At 32.1% G+C, this 23,544-nt stretch overlaps 1 protein-coding gene across 3 annotated transcripts in view; it reads left to right on the top strand.

Annotated features, from left to right (window-relative positions):
* The window catches only part of LOC136982119 (serine/threonine-protein kinase Warts-like), a 35,180-nt gene extending 20,854 nt beyond the window's left edge, over positions 1 to 14,326 (top strand). For 2 of the 3 annotated variants that reach the window (XM_067278544.1, XM_067278543.1), the window contains exons 2-8: positions 1,477 to 1,535; positions 4,738 to 5,562; positions 9,174 to 9,294; positions 9,382 to 12,207; positions 12,284 to 12,466; positions 12,947 to 13,053; positions 13,168 to 14,326. In XM_067278544.1, coding sequence (XP_067134645.1) covers positions 5,179 to 5,562; positions 9,174 to 9,294; positions 9,382 to 12,207; positions 12,284 to 12,466; positions 12,947 to 13,053; positions 13,168 to 13,611 — 4,065 coding nt within the window. In that variant the 5' untranslated portion in view covers positions 1,477 to 1,535; positions 4,738 to 5,178 and the 3' untranslated portion in view covers positions 13,612 to 14,326. Of the gene's footprint in view, positions 1 to 1,476; positions 1,536 to 4,737; positions 5,563 to 9,173; positions 9,295 to 9,381; positions 12,208 to 12,283; positions 12,554 to 12,687; positions 12,818 to 12,946; positions 13,054 to 13,167 lie in introns of those variants that run through there. The other variant, XR_010881851.1, reaches the window with a different exon arrangement.
* The last annotated feature ends 9,218 nt before the right edge of the window (positions 14,327 to 23,544 follow it).

Below are 23,544 nucleotides of genomic sequence, written 5' to 3'. Positions count from 1 at the left end.
TGTTTTATTAAATATATATCTTTATAGTTCCATATTTTAATTGGATGCTTCTGTAATTAATATAAAAATTTAACAAAACATATATTCAAAATATCAGCAAAATTTAATTTGTTGCGTGTAATTATACTTACAAAATTTTACCACTTAGATCAGATAGAATGTAGTCAACTTGGCAACAAGAAACATTACCCAATGTGGCTGGAAGAAAGTTTAAAAAAAATTAACCATCTGATATCTTGTGTCTCACCCCAAGTCTTTCTACACAATATCTTGCTTTGATAACTGCTTATCAACTTTGCAACTGATCCATAACATTATAAATAATAAAATATATGTAAATAATATATTCCAGTCTTTCTAATCATTAATTTTATTTTAAATTGATTGGCTTTATGTATAGTTTAGAAAATTGTGAAAACTCTAGTTGAGTAAAAGAATAATTAAGTTAATATTATAGTTCCATTGTTGCCTTATTTTTATTCTTAGATTTATTCTATTAAAACTACAATTTGTTGCTAGAATTTTAATTGATATAAAATTTGTTTAATTCATTTTTAAATTGTTTCTGAAATGATTCCTAGAGTTTTATTTATCAAATTATTTTATTATTAAGTTCTATAAATCAATAGTAATTCATTAGTAAATACTTCTTCCTGTTGATGAAATTAGAAATTCGATACAGCTGCAGAGTGACAAAGTATTGAAGAATTCCTGATATAAACTTGTCTATCAAAAGCTAATTCCAAAAAAATTCTTACGGATAACCTCCAGAACAACAATTTATTTTCATTAAATGTTACACAGTTTTTTAAACATAATTTTTCTTTTTTTTTACAAATTATAAAATTTTATTTTATTTATCACTGTAATTATTTATTGAGATTCTTTTTGTTTTAAAACTATGTAACACAGAAATAAAAGACTAGTTTTTATTACATCAATATTAGATAAATTAAAAATAAAATATTAAAAATTGTAATCCAGGTGCAAAACATTAAAGAGCACACATGGCTAGTGACAGGTGCAAACTTTCAACAGATAGATGTGGGCTCTTCACTTTGTCCTTTACACAAGTTACTGTTACTGACCAGATATATATATATATAGTTTTGATGGTTTCATGTTTTCCATAAGAAGGTTTATATATTTAGTTGTTATTAAATTATATATATATAGAAAAATTCAGTTTTAAAAGGTTATTTTATAATTCCAGATTTAGTTAAGTTCATATATGGTTCAGCTGGAAAATATTCAGTTACAAAATGATAGTGGAGAAGAAAACTTTTTTTTGTAATAAACAATAGTAAATTATAGATGGCTTGAATCATATTCAGTTTTAGAATAATAATTTTTAATTTTTACACTAAGAATATGAATATATATATATATATATTCATATTCAATATATATATATATATATATATATATATATATGTATATATATTGGATATATATATATTGTATTTATATTTTCAGGTCTTACTGTAGATTGAATTGTTTGTTATCTCCAAAAATCAAGAGTCCTATTAATAAAAGTAGGTATATAAGTGTTTAAATAATAATATCTTAATATTTTACTACATATTTTAACTGTTTAAAATTGATAAATAAAAGAACAACTAAATTTAACACAAGTATAATTAATTTTTTCGGAATATGAAACATCTTTAGACTAGTTTGAACAGTTTGAAGAATTATATCTGATTTTAAAATAACAAATTCCCAAAAATTGAAATAAAAAATATTTATTATAGTTTTCAAAGAATTTTCTGCAGGTCATTTTCCAAAATATCGTCATATCAAAATCCATACTCATTATATATCAATTTGAATATTCTTAGTAGTTGATAATATTTATGCTACCATGAATAACCAAAATTAGCAGGTTCTAAATTAGTAAAAAAAAAAAAAAAAAATTCTCTTCATTTCTAAGCAAAGTAAATTTATCTCTTGCATTTTGATTAAGGAAGATGGATTAGGAAAAAACATTTGCATCCATAAATAAATCACTGAATAAATTAAAGATGCTTCAAATATTATATAATCCTAAATAATAGCATTTTTCAGTATGTAAAATATTGCTTATAATTAATTTATAGTAACTGGAAATATTGTTTTAAAATTATCTTAAAAATGATGATTAAAAAAAGAAATATTTATTTTGCAAAAGAAATTAAGTTCGAGTACAAAGAGAAAATAAATTAGTCTTTTTAATCAGAAAAAATTTATAGAATTTATTTTAGAGAACTTTTTACATTATTAGCAGAGATTTTGTTTAGGATAATCTCTATCTGTTTGTCCGAAACTTAGCCGTGATTACTGTGACATGTTTTGATCGGATAATTTGACAGAAGGAATTTTTCTGTACTGATTAACCAGGTGATTATCTAAAATTGCTGGAATACACGGGAGGTATAGGCTGTTGTCTTTGTATATAAATTTAAGATTAGAAATTATATAAATAATGTATAGTAATTAATTTGTCTTTGTTCAATTTACTTTCCATCCTCATGCAAAGAAAAAAACATTTAATAAATATATGATATAAAATAGTATATCGAAAATGAATTTTAACTTTAATTTAAAAAGATGCTAAAATTTAAAAAAAAAATTATAATTAAATTTTAATATAATTTTTTTTATAGTAAATATAAAATAATTTACAACTTACTTTATAATGATTTAATGACACGTTTTGCTGTTTATAGTATAATTATTTTTCTACCAATTTCAAAGAAAATTTATAATTCATTCATCGGTTGCATGATTATTAAGGAATGTAAATATATGGTATTTGAACATAAACGTAAACTTATTAAATTTAAAATGTTAATTTCTATTCTTATACTAAGAAAAATATTTAATAAATAGTTTTTAGTATGATCATTACACGTTTCTCACGGAAATTCCGTATTGCATTTTTATTATGATTATATTTATACAGAAATAAACCATAAAAATTAAATCATAAATGAAGAAAATTTAAGAAAATCGAATTTTGTAATAGAATTTTTCCAAGTAATATTTTAAAAATTTTTACTAAATATATCAAATCTTCCTGTTAAAAAAAAATATATATCACTTTTTTAAATTTAAGTATTAGATTAGGAATATAAAGTAATCACATACTTTAAAATAAAATTTCTGCTTCAATTGAATTTCCGAAACTCGATCTAGAGATTACATTCCAAAAGAGGGATCAAAAAATTCTGAAAATCCTCCCCCCTCCTTCTTAGTGCACGTGACCCATTTTCGACACCTGTCGACTTTCCCACTGTCTTAAAAATGTCGGAGACGATACAGAAATTAAAAAGAAAAAAAAAGATTCAATAGGGGAAGGGCGTCACATGACTTATTGGAAGGGAGAGGAAAACAATCTGTATTATCTCTACTCCAAAATTATTATTCCCTTTAGTATCTCGGTAGTTATGGGGGCTAGATGCAGAGAACTGTAGGAATTTTAAGCGTAAGTTGTGCGTATTTATCGTTGTTTTTTCGATTGAACTCATCATTCCAGATCTGATTTTGATGTTCTGTTATTTCTCGTTGCCTGTCATATAACATTCTTCAGATTCTAACAATTTTTTTATCCCTTCTTCTTACGTTTTATACTCTGAACTGTTGTTAAATCCTATTTACGTTCATTTACTTCCAAGTTTTCTTTCCTCTTAATGGAGCATTCTTCTATCAAGGATGATTGATGGACGGTTTTACTATCATTTTTTATAGCAAGCATGGCAGAGGTCCTACTTCTTTCTCGGCCGTTTTCTTCCTGTTAACATCGGTTCCGATGACGGTAAACTAAATGCCAGTTTTGGTGCAGTTAACCTGAACCAGAGTAGATAAAAATTTAAATGGTTCAATCGGGTACAAATTTTAAGTGAACATAATGTGTTCGAAAGCTTCTCAACGATCTAGAAAAGATAAAGAAAATTTATTTAAAACAATGGACACTGTCAATTAAATATTTTTCAACGGGAAAAAGTATCCTTAAATTGTAAAAAGTTAGCAAGTTTTCCAAAAATTAAAAAAAAAAAAATTATAAAGAGAAGACAAAAATTATATATATATATTATAATGTTTTTTTCTTTACCAGCCTGTGTGTGTATATGTGTCTGTCTGTCTAAACTCAAGATTTCTCATAAATATGGAGAAAGTCACCCTTAAAATTTCATTACATCAATATATTAAAATAACAAAAAATTTGTTTTGAAAAATGTTTTCTAATTTTACATGCATACAACAACGAAGACAATTTTCTCTAAAATACATTTTATTAAGAGCAGTTTTCTTTAAAAATAATAAAATAACATTATTATTGAATTTTCAAAATATCTAAAGTCTTAATAAATCTAAAACTTAAGTTTATTAGAAGAGGTTTGATAGAGAAAACACAAATTTATTTTGGGTTTTAATTAATGACCGCCATTTTCATCCTTTCTCCGTTGTAAAGAACGTATCGGTGTAGTTAATAAAAGTTCAAATGTCGAAAGTTAAAAGTGGCTTTTAAAAAAATGTTAACAATGTTTTGTTGTTTTGAGATATTTTAATTTGGAATTATTCCCGAATAGTTTAGCACAAGGTGGCATTTTTATAATACAACGAGATACCTAACCGGCTAAAAATATTTAGTAGGTAGTCAGTACTGCTGTGCTTTACGGTAACGTTAGATTATTGTTACAAATATTACATGAAAATTTGAACTCGCATCTGACGTTAGATTTTTCTCTTTTACAGAGTCCTTCCCCGATAAACATGCCATCACCTGCTTGTAACGTGACAGATAAGGATTGAAATATCGAGAGGAGGATAGGATTAGGAGAGGACCTACCTCCAAAACATTTGGCTGGATGTGGACGAATTCTTGGTAAAGACTGCAAGCGACCATCTTAAAATACCAGGATGTGTTATTTTTGGATGCGATGCGGTGGATTGGCCTTGAAGGAGACTCAGTACAGTGTGCATCTGTCGGCGGTACGACATTAGTGTTGAACGTGCAGGAAAATTCTATCTATTAAGATATGAAGTGGACGGTTCGATCTTTGATAATGATGTACGCCGGCTCTGTGCTCGCCCATCGCCCCTCGCATCCCACTATCAAAGAAGACGGTTAGGGGAGACAGGAAAAAAGAAAAAAAAAACGCTAATTCGGTGTTCAGTGAGTGTCGCGCGACCCTTATGAACCGAAGGGAAGGCGATCGTTCCATGTACAGGGAGCGAAAAGACGAACCACCACCACCACCACCACCCTCCAATAACAACAACAATAATAACAACAACGTTCAAGTTGTCAGTATCCAGAATTTCCCCGTTATCACCGGTCAGGATGGGAGGAAACCTACTAAAACCTCTAGATGTAGTTATGGATATCGTCTCAAGGCCCTGGCCGAGATTAGAAACAGCCTTTTGCCCTTTGCCACCGGCGATCTGACCGAATTGAGCAGTGCCAGTAGTAGTACCACTAGCGAATGTGGATGCGGTCAAGTCGACGGGGCATCGAACGAGTTGGACTGTAATTCTCAGATTATCTTACAACAGTATGCCAATTCTAGAGATGCCGAGGTAAGTTTTTTTAAGCTCATTAAGAACTGATCTGGCTTATGTACTGTACGCCATGTAACAAATCCGGTATGACAGTATGGCGAGAGAGAGAGATGAGAAGGGGGAGCAAAAACAAGCAGAGTTAATCGGCTCGTCTTCCTGTATCCTATCAGGACGTCCTTTTTTTTATAATGCAACGTCATCCTGTGTCGAGTGCCGAATTAAACGTACCGCTACGCAAATGGGTCAGACGTACCGCTAGACGTAAATCCCATCCCCGTAAAGTGGCATTTAATTTGGCTACCGCGGTCGTTAAAAGCTTGGAATACGAAATTTGAAAATTGGGTTAACCTCCTCGACAAGAGACGCCGACTTGTCTTACAGAATGAAGTCTAATTTCCTCAGACTGCGTATTGCGACGGTTTTCCTGGAAACCATCCCACCAGTACAGCTTTGACTGCAATTTTTGTTTGTCAGTCTCTGGCTCATTCCGACTGTTTACTCCTCGATTCCGTCTAATTTGGGAATGGGTAGGAAAAATATGTTGGCTGCCGCTTTGTACTTCTGTATTTTTATACACTATAAGTTTGAAGGCGCGTGTCTGCCCTTAGATAATAATCGTAAATAATAATAAACTGTTTCAACTGACTCGAAGAAATCATCTCATTTTTTAAGAACATGGGTTTGTTCGAAAAATAATAAAATTAGAATCACGCCTTAAGTTACTGCTCGTCAAAAATGTCCTTGAGTCTTCATATTATTTATTTCTGGATCTGTCACGTAAATAATACACTACTGCCTTTTTTTTCCGTTCTTCCCTCTTTCTCTGGATCTCTTTCATTCTCTCTCTCTCTCTCTCTCTCTCTCTCTGTATATTTATCTCACTACAACTCCGACCTTGACTGGTAATTTGACTGATAATGATTAAATCTGTAACGGGGAGATGATTTATCGTAACTTCTGTATCATTCTTGTAATGTATAATTTCGAGGTGCCAATAGATTAAACTCTGTTATTCTGTATTCTTTTTTTTGCTCTTGTATAACCTGCATCTCTGGATAATCTGCTTCGAATACAATTTTAGCCAGTATAGTAAATATATTGATATTGCTATGATACAGCTGTCGATAGTGTTCACCGTCCTTCCGCTTCCATCCGACTGACCGGAACGATCGACACACTTCAACAGAATTCGTTAGCCCGAGGTCATTTTTGGTAACTGCCTCCACGGTGATTCACAAACAGGTCTGTCTACTTAAATAGTTCAGAATTTTTTCGTTTTTTTTTAATTTTAACTGCCTGTTTTTGTGCTAGGAATCAAGAATAAGGCTATTTCTCTCGCTCCTCTGTCTCTCTCCCTCTTTTTGGATATATACGTGCCAGTCTTAAGCTATGTCTCTAAAAAATTACATTCTTCAGTGTTATGTTTATGCATTTTTGGACGGTAGGGGACGGGCGCGATACGAAAAAAAAAAAAAAAATCGGCGCCAAAAGTCACGCAGACAACTCGTTTGTAATCGAATCACCTCTAAGGCACTTTGTTTCTCTTGATATCGAGTATTAAGCTGTTAGGCTTTTGCCCTTCTTAGCTCCTGACCTGAATATTCCGAGACAACTATTCAGGTTTCTGGAGTTCAGAGAACTCAGACTAACCTAATCAACTTGACTAGAATATCATTAGGGCATATTAGGCATAAAATTATATCGCCCGATCGAAACTGGAGGTGGATCGAGACTCGGGCGTTCTTTCCCTCCCTCTCTCTTTCTGGAGAGGCCCACATTTTGGAAGAATCCTTTCTGGCGCCGTCTTATTGGCAACCCGTTTGCGGAATTTGGAAGTGTATCTCGGCCCGGAAATGCGTGTGTCGAATTTCCGCGTTCGCAACAAAATAACGTCGTGCAATCGTCACCGCGATCGAAAACTGCCGCCCGAACGCCGTTATCATTTAACAAATACGTTAAAAATGGGGGCTGGCATTCTTTCGGTTTGGTGTGAATGTTGTTTCGAGTTCGTCAATAACGAAACGTTGCTCCTAATTTCAACATCTGCCTTTCCCCGTTAGCGATTGTTGTGACAGATTGGCGTTTGTGTAGAAACTGGCCTTTAAAGAGTCACGTGTACGAAAGGTCGTCGACCCTAATAATCCGAGAACCGGTCTGCAGTTTAGATTACTTTCAGAAAAGGCTCACTGCTAATGTGACTCAATTTTGTACCACCTCCTGCACTAATGATGGAATGCAGTCTGACTCCCACTTACTTATAACCATAAGGTGGGGTGTTTTCTATCGTCAATCTGTATTATTGATCCATATTTTCTGTATTTTAAAATGATTAGGCAATGAATTTTTATCCTTGATGTATTTATTCTGGAGGGCATGCTGCACTGTTATGAGTGAAATGTATTAATGATTGATGGCTGTTTTTGATAAGCTTATCTCCCACATTCCATCACAGGATAAGTGTATTCCTGTTTCTGTTTCATTTAAATGGTAAATAAAAAATTTAGGTCAAATAGCTACAATGGTTTTTACTTATCAGAGATTTTTTTTCCCCTCTTGTTTGTCCGATTAATGCGACCATCTATGCATTTATCAATTACTGGTAGTTTTATATTGGCACAAAGTGCAGAAAAGTTCAGTTTTCGTTCTAACTCGTACTTTCAGTCTTTTAAAATTTTTATAGATTCTAACTTGGATGCCAGTAGGTTATATATAAGAGGATTTCTGTTCGTAACTAACTATTGCAAAATATTGACTTTTTTAAACAAACAAACATCAAAATTATTAATGATACTGTCATTATTTTTAATACAAGATTCTTATTTATTATCTAAAAGGTAGTACTATTATCTTTTCCCCATTAATCTGAAAAAAAATAATTAGCTTTCAAATAAAGAATATGGAAAGTCACATAGAATTTTGTGAGTATTAGAATGTGCCATTATACTGCAATTTTGTTGGTATTTTAATTATATAAATATATATATTTTTTTATTAATTTTGAAAAAAAAAGGAATTACGTATTTGAACATATCCAAAAAATAATTCGTTTATCAATCTTTGGTTTAAATAAAAATGCCATTGGCATCTATTTTCTTCCTTTTTTTTTTTCTTTTTGCAATTTGTATAATGTTTCACTTCTGATATTAATCAGTTGAAAGAGACTTGGTCTTTGGTTACTTTTTCTGTTTATAGTCAGATAATTTATCAATGAAATTTGCTGATTTATAACTTTTAAATTTATAGATGTATTTTTCCTTTCATTCTGTAGTTTTCCAAATATGCACCTCTTCAGCTTTATATGATACTTAATTTAATTATTATAATATGTAGCATATGATGATCTCTTTTTTCTTTGAGTGCTTCTTATTTTATTTATAAAAATAGAGCTGTAAGGAAATTCAAATTATATTTCTATAATTATTTTTTGATTATATAAGATACACATTATCAATTATACAAATCGAGTTGAATCCATATTTATGAATTAGATTAATGGAATCGGCAAAAGAAATCACTTTTGTTTTCCTGATTTCTGTTATCAATAAAGATGATATATGCCATTTTTTACTAATTCATTAGATTAATGGAATTTTAAATATTTACTTGTTTTTTTTTTTTGTCAATTGCAGGAACCATCACATCGGATAACAAAGCTGTCATCAGGCAAATCCATTGAACCGAATTTAGAAGGCAAGCAAGATGCTGTAACAGAAAATCAAAAACATGAAATTAATGGTCTTACAAGATCTAGTTAGTGTTAATTTAATTTAAATAAATAGTAATATTTTTTTTGTTTGTTTTATAATTTGTGACATATATTTTCTTCTACTTTATTAGATCTTTTGAATGCAAAACCTCTTCGGAAATTAAATGTTCAAGAAAGCTGTAACCGGGAATTATCTAGATCTGTGGAAAATTCTGGTAATGCACATACAGATAACTCTGGTATTAGCATCACTGGTCTTCAACATCGAATTCTTCCTGATGCACCCAAATTAATTGGTGGAAATGGAAAACATATTTCAGATTCTCAGAATCATCATCAACTTTCTCGACAACAGTCACCAAATTTTCCACACAATGAACCTCCTCCACCTCCACCTCCACCAAGAGGAATACAGGGTCCTCCAACTCCACCTTTAACTCAGACTCCTTATGGTGGTTTAGTTGGAAATCATGTTCAACATTTTCTAAAACGGATATCTCCTGTGCCACATGCTTCAAGACAGCAAACTGTTGGGTCTTCCTCTTCGACACCACAGCGAGGAACGAGTCCAGTTGCATTAGGTTGGGCTACTGCTGTGGTATCAAATGCCATTCAAGCAAAACAGCAATTAGCTCATCAACTTCAAAATTTAAATATTTACTCTAGTAGTACATCATCATCACGAACTGAACCACCACCACCATATCCATCTAGTTCTTCGTTATATTCCTCTTCTCCTCCATCATATGCATCATCTAGCTCAGGAAGACAGAGTCCTACACCAACAATCAGTAGTAGTGAATATTCAGTGCCGCCTGTTTTACAGCATAAGAAAACACCACCACCGACTGAAAATTCTATACAAACACAACATTCTTATAACTTTCAAGCCACTTCTGCACATGTATCAGTTTCTGCAGCAACTGTTTTGACTACAGCCATTCCTCGTACTACTTCATTACAAGCATGGAGTGTACGTCAAGCAAAATCGCAACCTCCAGTTATTATGCAATCTGTGAAAAGCACCCAAGTGCAAAAACCAGTTCTTCAAACAGCTATAGCTCCTACTGCTCCAGCTGTAACCACTGCATCACATGCAGTATCGTATATTCAACAAACAAATCAACTACCTGCTTGTTTAACTCTTGCTCAAATGAATCATGCCACACCTTTTTCTTCAGTACAAAGTGTCCCAACATATTCTCAAAATTTACAGGCACCCATTAATAGTTCATCAAATTCTCAAATAACTTCTACTTCCTCTCCTGCAGATGTCTATCATACATTGGCAACTGGGCAAGTAACAAATTCTACATTTTATACTTCAAATGCTCGCAGTCATTTAACAACAACTGCCATTCTAACTGCTAGTCAGCAGACACAAACTTCATCATCATATATGATACCATATTCATCAAACATAAATTTATTTACCAATTCTAACCAAATGCCCCCTCCACCTTATACGTCTTCAATTCAGTCAAGTGGAATAGCAAATCTTCCACCTTCTTATTCAGCTATTGTTAAAAATACTGGTAATTCATGTGGAGAATGTGTAACTGTAAATGCTAATTTAACAACCATAGCACCTCATTTGCCAAACAAACAAAAGAAGAAAGTGAAACAAGATGGACCATTAGGTATAGTATCTGTGCATAATCAACTGGCATCTACTGTACCAACAACAGATCCTCCAAGCTATGAAACCAGCATTGCTGCATTAGCTGCACAGAAAGCAGCTTCTTCTGCACTCAATAACAATTTACCTCCATCTTTTACAAATTCTGGAAATCCTGTTTCAGTTAATATATCTATTTCTGCACCATTAATCAGTAGTAAAACATCAAATCATCCTACAACATGTAATTTAGTAGATACTGTAGAAAGTATATGTATTTCACAAGTTTCAGCTCTTTCAGATGCAAATAATATGAGAGTAAATCTTAATATGCAAGGTGAATCTATGCCTTTTTCTTCACATTCTTCTTTGCAAAGAAAGCCATCACCAGTTTCCATGGATACAGCAAGTTCAGCATCAAGATCAGACTCTCCAGTTTCACATGGTCTAAGTCAGTCTCCTGTTTCATTTATGTCTACCACATCTACTTCATCACCATCAACACAATCGGACACAACACAAGATAGTAGGAAAAATCCTTCATCACCATCTTATAAACTTTCTCATCAATCTCCAATACCTCCAAGGAAAGTCTTATCAAAAGAAAAGGAGGAGGAAAGAAGAGAATCAAAAGTTAAAAATTACTCACCAGCTGCCTATAAATTTTTCATGGAACAACATGTAGAAAATGTCTTAAAATTTCATCAGCAGAGAGAGCATAGGCGACAGCAATTAGAAACTGAAATGGCAAAAGTAGGTTTATCTAATGAAGCTCAGCATCAGATGCGAAAGATGTTACATCAAAAAGAATCAAATTATATTCGTTTAAAAAGAGCAAAAATGGATAAATCCATGTTTACAAAAATCAGAACAATTGGAATTGGCGCATTTGGAGAAGTTGCATTAGTTAGCAAAGTTGATACTAATCATTTATATGCAATGAAAACTTTAAGAAAAGCAGATGTTCTAAAAAGAAATCAGGTGGCCCATGTCAAAGCTGAGAGAGACATTCTAGCAGAAGCAGATAATGAGTGGGTAGTTAAGTTGTATTATTCTTTTCAAGACAAAGACAATCTGTATTTTGTGATGGATTATATTCCTGGTGGTGATCTCATGTCCCTGTTAATCAAACTAGGAGTATTTCAGGAATCACTTGCTCGGTTTTACATTGGAGAACTTGTGCTTGCAGTTGAAAGTGTTCACAAAATGGGATTTATTCATAGAGATATCAAACCTGATAACATTCTTATTGATCGAGATGGTCACATTAAACTAACAGACTTTGGTCTATGCACAGGGTTTCGTTGGACTCATAATTCAAAATATTATCAGAGTAATGGTTAGTGTTTTCACAATTGTGCAGTGTGTCTGAATTCTGTTATAATATATTTGATATATTAATTTCTAATTTGCAGGGGAACACAGTCGCCAAGATTCAATGGATCCAGAAGAAAAATGGAATAATAAATGCCATTGTAAGAGTAGTGCCAATTTAAAACCTTTAGAAAGGAGGAGGCGAAGAGAACATCAAAGGTGTTTAGCTCATTCATTAGTTGGTACACCAAATTATATTGCACCTGAAGTGTTAATGAGGACTGGTTAGTGTTTTATTTAATTTCATAATTTTTATACATAATTCAGTGACAAAAAGGTGTATAATGACAGAAAATTTAGTGACAAAATTGGTAGTTTAATATCTTTTGATACCATTGAAACCGTGTTGTGATATATGTTGCTATGTGCTGACACAATGAAGTGACTTTCTTTCAAACACTGCCAAGTGTTTGAAAGAAAGTCACTTCATTGTGTCAGCATATAGCAAGTTTAATATCTGACAAAAATTTTATACAAAATGAATTGGAAGTGGAATCAAAAAATTTTTAGTTTGTAAATTTTCTTTCTGGAACAGTCTAGGATGCATTTTATATATGCGAAATTATATATTATTTTTTGAAATTTTTCAAATGAAATAAATGTTACTTCCTGAATGAATGTTCATTCATCTATATGAAATTTTAATAATTTATTGAAATTCATTTAATTTTGCAACAAAATAATATTTTTCTATTATTTTATAGGTTATACACAGTCATGTGACTGGTGGAGTGTTGGGGTAATTTTATATGAAATGTTAATAGGACAACCTCCTTTCTTGGCCAGTACTCCTGCAGAAACACAATACAAGGTGAGTATTAAAGTTCTAATGATTACATATAAAAAAACACAAGCATTAAATCATTATTATATATAGATGTAGAAAAATTCTATAAATAAATTATTTTTTATTCTTTTTTCTTAGGTGATTAATTGGGAAACAACACTACACATACCAAAAATGACAAATCTTTCTACAGAAGCAGCAGATTTAACCTTGAAACTGTGTTGTGGACCTGATAAAAGACTGGGAAAGAATGGAGCTGATGATATCAAAAAACATCCATTTTTTGTTTCCATAGATTTTGAGGGTGGCCTCAGAAAACAGCCTGCTCCTTATCTACCTAAGATAAGGCATCCTGCAGACACTTCCAATTTTGACCCAGTAGACATGGATAAACTAAGGAGCAGCAATTCCAATTCTAGTGAAGAGAGTCCATCCGAAGAGGGATCAGAAAATGGAAAACATTCTGAGCATGCCTTCTTTGAGTTTACGTTTCGGCGTTTCTTTGACGACGGAGGTCAGACTTATCCTGCAAGGACTAATTTGGATGACAATGATAATCAAGGCTCACCAGTGTATGTGTAAAGTGTGTCAAAAATGCTTGTTTCATTTTTAATTTAATATCATTTACTATATAATAGAAAGAAAGCCATTTATCTCAATAAGATACTGTTCTGTATATCCTTAATCTTCAGATCTCAGGGATAAAATCAATACAATACTACAAGAAATCCTCACGGTGTCTGGTGTCAAAACACCTTAAATGTATTAACAGAATCCGGGATCAAAAGTGACACCCAACAAAAATGTGTAAGATTTATTGTGATTATGTACTTTGTCAGAAGCTTAGCTATAGTGATTGATTAAAAATATCAAGCCGTGCCTTAGAATAAACCCGTAAGCATAACCAATGGATATCCAACTTTGCAGAGTAAAGCATCACTTTTTAAGCTACACACCTCATTGTGAAGTTGTCTTATGCAAGCATATATAAAAGAAACTTTTTATAAAAAAAAGGTGTATATAATGTATAATTTTCACTCACATAGTATGCCTTCCACAAATATGTAAAATAAGTAATCATCAAGCCTGTAAATATTGGAGTCACGACTCAAAGTCACTAAATATTTGAATAGAAAATAAACGAGGAGCGAGCTGCTTCTCGAAGGGGCATTGTTAGTCAATTTTCTGTACAGGTGTGCAAAGCATTTACAGTATGATGGTTTTAATCACATGTTGCCATTAGATTTGTATTATTGATACAGTGAGCAGCAATTATTAAATAAACAAATAAAAAGCTTTCTGCCTCTTTTTTATTATAGTTTTTTTTTTTTAAATTTGATATTAAACACTTGATGTTATAAGGCTCACTTATTGTGATAAAATAAGGAATAATGTAAAATAATAAATTATTCAATTTGCATTGAAAATACATTTTGTAAAATTATTGATAAACACTAGTATTAAATTAACCTAAAATTTCCAAAGACCGAATCTTCCATATAAAAATTCATAAACTAACATCACACGCATTTTCAAAGATTATGAAATATTTCATTTTCTTCTATAACTAACATTTACCGATAAAATTTCAAGTTCTTCTAGCAGACATTTTAGAATATGATTTTATAAACAATTTCCATGATTATCATCATAATAATTTAACGTGCAGGGCATCAATTGAAAATTTTAGTTCTAATAAACTTGGAAATTCAAATTTGTAACGAAAGTATCAATGCAGCAAATATAAAGATCAGCTAATTTTATTTTATTTTAATAGAGAGATATAACCACATATTCAAATAAAATTGGCAACAAGATATGTATTTATTTCTATTGTCAGAAGTTACTATTTAAAATATCTTCATTTTAACCAAATTTAACTGTTTTCAAAAATACTTTTTGGAATTGTCATGTCAATAATTGGAAATTTTTCTGTAAATCAGTCCAGTATTAACTGCTATTTTTAAACATTGTCAAAATTTGCAGTAATAGCAATTGCTTCTGTTGTAATATCTGTAAACTGGAAATAAGGTACTCTCTTGCTGTTTTTTTTTTGAAAATCAGATTTCTTTAGAAAAGTATGAAACCATTAAATATTACAATTTTTAAGGACTCTTGGCATTAAAATACAAAATAAGTCAGTGTTCTTAAGAATCAGTAGTTAATATTACTTATGGTTTCAAAATGGCGGCTCGTCTCTTGATTGCAGCAAATAGAAGAAAGGAAACAGTGGGGACGCACGTTCTAACCAAACGTATTCTAATAAATTACCATAATTTTTACCGACAAAATTATTAGAATAGGTTAGGTTAGGTTAGAACGTGCGTCCCCACTGTTTCCTTTCTTCTATTTGCTGGAATCAAGAGACGAGCCGCCATTTTGGAACCATAGGTAACATTAACCGAATCGGTAAGTCTTCCTATATAACTGTGATATAATTTCAAAATTTTTTAAAAATTACAATGAATTTAAAACACAAAATTAATTTTAGAATATAGAAAGATTTTTAAACAAAATACCTAGACAATAAATAAATTAAAATTTGTTCTATAGGATTATTGATATTTAAAATGGCTTAATTCAAAATGTCCTGAATGACAGATGAGTGGATATATTCTGAAATGATAGAATATCTTACTCACCTACGGGAAAATAATTTTTATTCTTTTCTTCAAATCTCTCACTATGGTCTTGTATAACGAAATAGTTTGAAAAATTATATAAATTCTTAATACAAAAAACAATATAACATTTAGAAGCTCGAGTCCCATTCAAGGTCAATCTTTATTTTTTCAAAATTTTTAAAATTACTTTGATGTCCACGAACTGATTAAATGAGCAAAAAAAAATTGTCCTCAAATATACTTAATTTACTATGAAATTAATTTTAAAATAGCAAAAACAGAATTTAAAAAACTGAACCAGTATTTTTATTCTAGTAGTATATTCTGTAATGTAAATAATACCGTCAGCCATTTTAATTGAAATTATGTATTTTTAATCGTTCGCATATTACCAGAGAACGTTTTTTGAACTGATTTAGATGATTTTTAGCCTGTAATAAAAGGTCATATCTGTAAAAGAAGACTGCTTGGATCCATCAGTGGCCAAGCGGTTCTGTTTCCTGAACACTTGAAGTTCGGGTCGTAGGCCAGGACGGGCTGGCCACGTGGAGTTTTGTGGGTTTTCTCCACGTCTGAATAGGGACCAGTTACCTTTAAAAGACCTCCCGGAAGGCATTATTCCCGCTTCCCGCTTATGGCCAAGCAATAAAGCTTCGGCCGGCTCATCCGATGTTTTATCGGAGAAATAAAGCCGCACAGGCTGATCTTCCATGTGAACCATGCGAATAAAGATTTTTTGACAGAATTTCGGAGTTTCCGCGTCTGTCTTTCTATAGACCGATCTCGACGGACCATTCCGTATTTTGTCTGTAAACTTTCACTCATTCCCACGAGATGAGGTAGAATCAGTTTTGTTAGAATTAGGATGTTCGAAAACTCTCATATCTTAAGTACATTTGAGTAGAATTCGACTTAAATGGAGCAATGGTAGAATCTTCTGGAACTATTGTTTCTATATTGTTGTTGGGCTGCAATTTTTTCAGCCCAACAACAACATAGAAACGTCGATTCGTCGCTAAAGATAAAGACTACATGCTGCCAATCCGAAGCAGTCCACGTTTCTCTGTCATGGCACTATGTCAAACGAATCCGACGTTGTTAGGGTGCTGATGTTAGGAGAAAAAACAGGTTCTGTAGCCAGGCTTCCATCTGTCTCTCAGTCTCTGTATAGTGTACAACAGTGGCGTGCCGTCATTGGAAGCGATGGAAGCGCCGATTCCACCTTCCAATGACCTTCCCTTGTATTTTATAAAATATAAATTTTCATATTTTAACGTACAGCATTAATTAAAAGTAATATTTTATTATAACTGCATTATGTATCTTTTACAAATTTCTATACTACATGTGAAAAAAACAAACGATAAGATTGCTATTGTATATTCGAATAATTCGGTGGCGGAAGGAATGTCGAAACCGGGTCAGTCTCCAATCAGCCAGATTATATAGGCATTAGCACATGCGGTTTAAAGTGCACCAACCTCACCTGGTTTAGCTGGTAGAAGCGACACACTCGTAAAGAGTACAGCTTTATATCCCGGAGCGGTTGTGGGCTGTTAACCACCTGCCTACTAGATGTTCGGCCGCCCTCGCCCGATTATGTGAATCACGAGCAGACTAGATCAACGGCGGGCAACCCCCGGCCCGCGGGCCAGCTACGGCTGGCGAAAAGTTTCTATCCGGCCCGCGAGATCTTTAATAGATTATTAAATTGGAAAAATAACTAATTAATAGTTATTTTTCCAATTCTTTGTAATTTTCGAAAACGATAAGAGAAATAAATGTAGTAATTAACTTTTTATTTGTTTATTTCATATTTGCAGACTAAAAAAATTACAAGTCACAAGAAGGCGTCAATTAACTACTACGGCGCGCGGAAGAAACGTAAAATTTATTCAGGCCCATGTTATAAAAAAGGTTGTTCACCCTAGACTAGATTTATAACTTAACCCTACCGATAGGAATTTACTGGCATGTTTTTACGATAGTTTTGTATAGTTGACAGGAGTTTTAAAAAAATCCATTAAAATATTTGATATATTTATTCCGCTCTCCCATCTTATATTACTTACGGATTTCGATGTTAAACCGGTGATATTACGATTTAGTATGTCCCATCTGTAAGGGGATGGAGTAAAAACGTGTACAATTCTAGTACAGTGTTAAAAAATTAACTGTTACTTTGGCAGCATCATTTACAACCAAATTTAATGAACAAGACGCACAGTGGTACAAAAAAAGCTCTAGAATTTATTTTCCTCAAATTTACGATTTATGTATCTGTTATCATAAAAATTTCTTTCCACTTCTTTCCCAAGATATTCAAGTACAAAGTAACCGGTTTTGACTTATTTCTATTTAAGAAGTAGTTAAATAATTAAGCGAATAGAAAATTAGAAACATAAATAAAACCCTGATGAATGAGCCGAAATTTTACTTAAACAGAAGCTTAACCCAACCAATCTCTTGCCGAGTGCAGTGGGGTCTGATGTCTTCATAATATTAGATGTAATAAAGACAGAAATTTCTCCAGTTCAATGAGAGTGACCGAAAAGTTGTAAATTTTGGAAATTTCCGTGAACACTCGGTCCTAAAACGAATTAGTTAGAAAACGAAGGACGGACAATCTGTTAAGTTTAACATATTTAGATTTTTACAGCTATGGTGAGAAACGTTTAAAATCTACAACAACCCTGTCGCGTCCTTTGAAATATACTAGTGATGCGACAAAAGAGGCATTTGACATTGACCGGTATCGGCACCCTCGGGATTTGGCACGCACACACATACCTGGACCGTCTCTGATTCCATTCATTAGCCACTCGTAGGGAGCTATTTCACTAAGTGGATTGTTTTAAGATTTAAAAAGTAAAGAATATTTTGTTATTTTTATGTACGTTTCTTCACAAAGTTATATTTAATTATAAGTTTCATTAAAAGTATATTCGTACAATTGAAGAATTTTTTGTACTAGGTATGTATATTTGTCACACATTTTGTTTTACCAAGTAAGTTTTTTTATAATTTTAATTTTAGCCCTTATATCGTGGCTAGTGATTAAAAAAATTTATTTTAAAAAAGTTTTGGTTCAAGACCATATAACGAAAAAGAAAACATTATTAAAAGAGAAAGACCGATGCCTAAATTAAATATGAATACGTCGTCAAAAAAATTTCGACATTTTGACGATTCTTTCGTAAAATTGAAGCAATTTGGAAATCAAAGCGGAATAGAATTTAACATTGGTAGACAATATAAAATAAATATTGAAAATTATAACGAGATAATTACGATTAATAGAAGTATCTAAATTAATAGATGTTATATGTTTTTTTTCAAAGCAAGAATTGGCATTTAGGGGCCATAGGGAATTTATTGAATCTAATAACGGAGGTAATTATATTGAACTTTCTTATTTATTAAGTACGTCAGATAATCTGTTAAAACGACATTTATAGAATTATACGGTTTTTACTGGCTTATCGAACAAACGAATAAGAACGGGCAATAACGCGCAATTAATTGGTTGCCCTGTAAGTCGGCTTCTTACAGAAACATAGCTTCCCTATCATCGAATGTCACGGCACGCCACTGGTGTAGAAAGACACCGTCACGGCTGTTCGTCATTGTCTGACTATCAAACGATCGTCTCTCCTCGTCCTTTTTGTCTGGAATGTTTAGACCCTGCCCGCATATATATATGAACCCTGACGTATCCACTGTCCCTCAGAATCAGATCAAATGCCCCAGATGGCAAACAATTCGGCGAAATGGCCATCTTACTTCCTTCGGCCAAATGATGCGACATTTCTCAAATTCCGTCAACCGTACATGAAGTCTTTGTATCGTACTGGCATGTCTGGCATTAGAAGACAAAAAAATCCAGCAACGAGTTGCTTAACTTTCTCGGCGACAGTTGGTGGCACCATCTGTTATGATATTTTATTAAAAATCTTTTTATATTTTTAACTATAATAAAATGCAAAAGGCTTAATTTTGAAGGTAGGAGCGGGTTTTATAAAAAGAATTCTAAATGCTAATAACAAGTAAAATCCTCATTAAGTCTGACCCTACTTCGAAAGCGCATTTTTGTTTAAATTTTAATTGTGTTTTTATAAATTTGTCTTAAACAAATTATTTATAATCACTTATTTGTTATTATTCCTTAAGAATTTTTATTCTGATTCTAGTTCTAACAAGTAATTTAGCGTAAACAAAAGAAAAAAAAAACTTGAATTTGCGTGGGTTTACTTTTTATAGGATGATGCGATTTGAATTTGTTTAATCTCATTTGCTCTAAACCAGGGGTCACCAAACTACGGCCCGCGACCACATTGTGCACAAATGAGGCGAAATATAATTATTTATATAGAAATATCATAGTTTGTAGATAAACTTACACTTATTTTAATTTTTTATACATAGTAAATATAAATGCCAGAAGCGGTCCAATTTGATTTTTGTATCTGACAATATAATTTTTAGGAAAATCAGAGAAATAAAAAATTCGGCGACTTTTTGCGACTAACAGAGAATTTTTTGTGTAAGTACCGGTACCTGCAATGAAGTTTCTAACAAAAGCAATTACGAGCTTGCTGCAGCCGTCGTGTTTGTGTATTAGTAAATAAATATATTGGTTGTCTTTATTTTTTGTGCATTCAGTATGCTGTATTGAACAAACTGGTTATGCGGCCTGCGCTCGTCATTCTCTGTTATCCGGCCCGTTGTGAAAAAAGTTTGGTGACCCTTGAGCTACACCAAATTATTGAGCGGTGCTATAGTTTCTCCGTTCGAAGAAACATCTGATTCCTCACTTAACCACTTTTTTTTACTAAACCTTGTATGCTTATAAGCAAAAGGAAACTTTTGCATTGTTTGCAGTGTCAGAAGTGTTATTAGTGGTGAGTTTTGGTACTAATTTTTTATGGAAATATCCCGCATGTCCTGAAATGTCACTACACCAGATTTAGTTGTACTTGAATTGTTTAATCTCTCTCTAGACAGCGCTAAATAGGGATACTTCCGTACTTTAATTACGATCGCCCGGTATATATCTATGCCCCAGCCCAGCGGTCGCCAACCTTTCTGACCTCAGACCATTAAGTACACAATTTTGAATCCCGCGGATCACTGCCATAAATTTTTTTAAACGATATAAACGTCTATAGAATAATGATCGTAAAACTTCCATTTTTCTTTATTAATATGAAACTCACTCGTTTAATCATAACAAAATTAGTGTGAAGTTAATTGCCGCTTGTTTGAAAGTTTATGGATTCTTGACTCTTCCACGAAGGACGATTATCGCACTCACATTATTTATTGATAACAATCATTTCGTGTTTGGTTTTAAATTCAATTAAAAGCCCCACGATCATTTTTTCGTTCTTTTCGACCATCTTCCACAAACCCCGATATAACCCCTACTTCATGGCCGAAGTGGTTAAAACGTCAGACTATCCCTTTTGATTACTCGGGATCGAATCTAGATGGACAAAGAACCCCAGAAATTTTTTCTGTCAAAATATGTCGGGCTCCGTCCCTCATTATCATTGTGGACCTGGCTGAAAGCTGCCTTAGTACCCATGGGACTTTTAAAACTCGACGAAAAAAAACCTTATGTCATCATTTTATCCCGTAATTTCACCTTTCTTCCAATCATTCATTTCTATATTTGACAAACTGCAGACATCATTATTGTTAATAACCAAGATGGCGTCTTTTCAACCGATATTCTTGAAGGCATGATTTTATTTATTTATTTATTTCGACAGTTTAATGTTTTGATGCAGAGCCCGAAATCTCCAGAATACTAAAGATGTATCAATAACTAGAGACATAGTTTTGGGTGATAAGTTGCTACTCCTGATCAATTGACCATCCACCGTCACCACCGAGGCCACAATGCATACGTCTGCTTTTAACACCTTGCTCGTATTTATCAATGGAAAAATATTTAATTTGGAAAGTAATATTGATGATATAATTGAAATTCATCTGTATATATTTGAGAAAGGTAAAAATCTCGGGTGACCAGTATTCAACAGTTAATTGACTGTGACAACGCACAGAATAAGAAATGAAGTCAATTTAATTCTGTATGAAATTTTAATGATGATATCTCTCAATATTTAAAAATATTTTGCTTTTAAATAAAAGAAAGTTCTCATATTCAAAATTGCTTTTATCTTATAGACAGAAATTTTTTATGTATAAATTAAAAAATACAATTCAAGATCATTTCTATTTTGTCTTTTATTTCTTATGTTTTCATATTCCTACATTTCATTCTTCAGATTTACACTTATAAAACCATTAACATTTCAAATTAAGAATAGAAGTTTGAAACACTTTTCAAGTTAAAAAAAAATATTACAATTATAAATTTCTTAAAAATGACTTCTTAATATAGAAAAATCTAACATTAATTCTTCATAGAAGTCATGTTTTTAAGTCATTATTTCTAATGGTAAACATTCCTCGGTCAGATAGCCAAGTGGTCGAGGTGGCAGCCGAGCACTCTGGGGCCCCGGGACTGAATCCGGACAGGTTGAAAAACTTAAGGTTTTTGGGTGGTCTGTCCAGATAAGTCGGACCCATTCTTCACCATTCCGTGGGTCTGGCCAAACCGATAATGGGGTCACTTAAAAAGACTCTCTTGCTTTCACAGGACAGAAAAAATTATAAAGGATAAATATTTTTGAAACAAAATCATTTTAAATAATGAATATTGAAAACTTTATGACTTTTTTGATTTAGTTAATTATTAAAATCTTTCAGCTACCTTTAAACTATTCAAAATCAATCCCTATTTCATTTAATCAATATTAATTTTTAAGATAAAAACATTCCTTTCCATTATTACAGTAGTTACAAATTTATTCTTTACTCACTAACATCATTCATAATAATTAAAATAATTATATCTATAATATTTTCTATGTTTATAATAACCATAACTTATAACTTATAAAATATATTTACAAAAATTATAGAAATCTGATTATCCAGCCTAAAAAAAAGACTTGCAGACTATTAAATTAATGATAGTGTTAGATAATAAAGAACAGTGAAAAAGACTGTAAATCTTATAAACTTAATCAGTACTTGGTATGAATATAAAATCAGATTTGTTAATAACTATTCAATTGAATCATTTTCTTTTCACTGATTCTATTCTTCACACAGTAAATTGAATAAAGTGATTTTAAGGGGAAAAAAAAAGAAATTGGAAAAATAAAAGACAATTACACTATGTACACTATAAACATAAATAAATACAGTAAACAGATAAACAAATGAAGCTATGTCTGCAATAGTATGTGATATGCAAAAAAGCAAAATCAGCGGTATATAAACACTGTATATAGCAGGGGTGGCCAACAAGTCGATCGCCAAGCCAATTTTGGTCGATCGCTCGCGATGTCTTGACTTAATGTATTATATTTCTAACCGAACACAACAGTATGCATGCAGTTATGACTCGACTCATAAGCAGTGCACCACATACTGAAACACAGTGTATAAACATAGTATGTATTTCACACCTCCCCTCCCCACTTACACTATGCCTATGACAACAAGTCGATCGCGACGCATTTTTAAGATAAAAAGTAGATCTTATGTATACAAAAGTTGGCCACCCCTGGTATATAGTATGCCATATGGATATTTGAATAACAAACAATTGGATAATTCAATCTATTGTTTCATTATATGACTGAATAATTTGAAAAAAATATGAACTTAAAAAACAAACTTTGTCTGTAAATATGAAAATTCATTTAAAATTACATCCTTATTTTTTTTTTATCTATCTGTTGGACCTATTTACAGGTATTTTATCACACATTTACACAAATTAATTTACAAGTCTAAATTAATTTTAAAT

This window comes from Centruroides vittatus, unplaced genomic scaffold (genome assembly GCF_030686945.1).
Source record: "Centruroides vittatus isolate TY-2023 unplaced genomic scaffold, ASM3068694v2 contig_808, whole genome shotgun sequence".
Lineage (NCBI taxonomy): Eukaryota > Metazoa > Arthropoda > Arachnida > Scorpiones > Buthidae > Centruroides > Centruroides vittatus.
The sequence above is the reverse complement of the archived record's forward strand: the minus strand, read 5'-3'. Positions and strand labels throughout refer to the sequence as shown.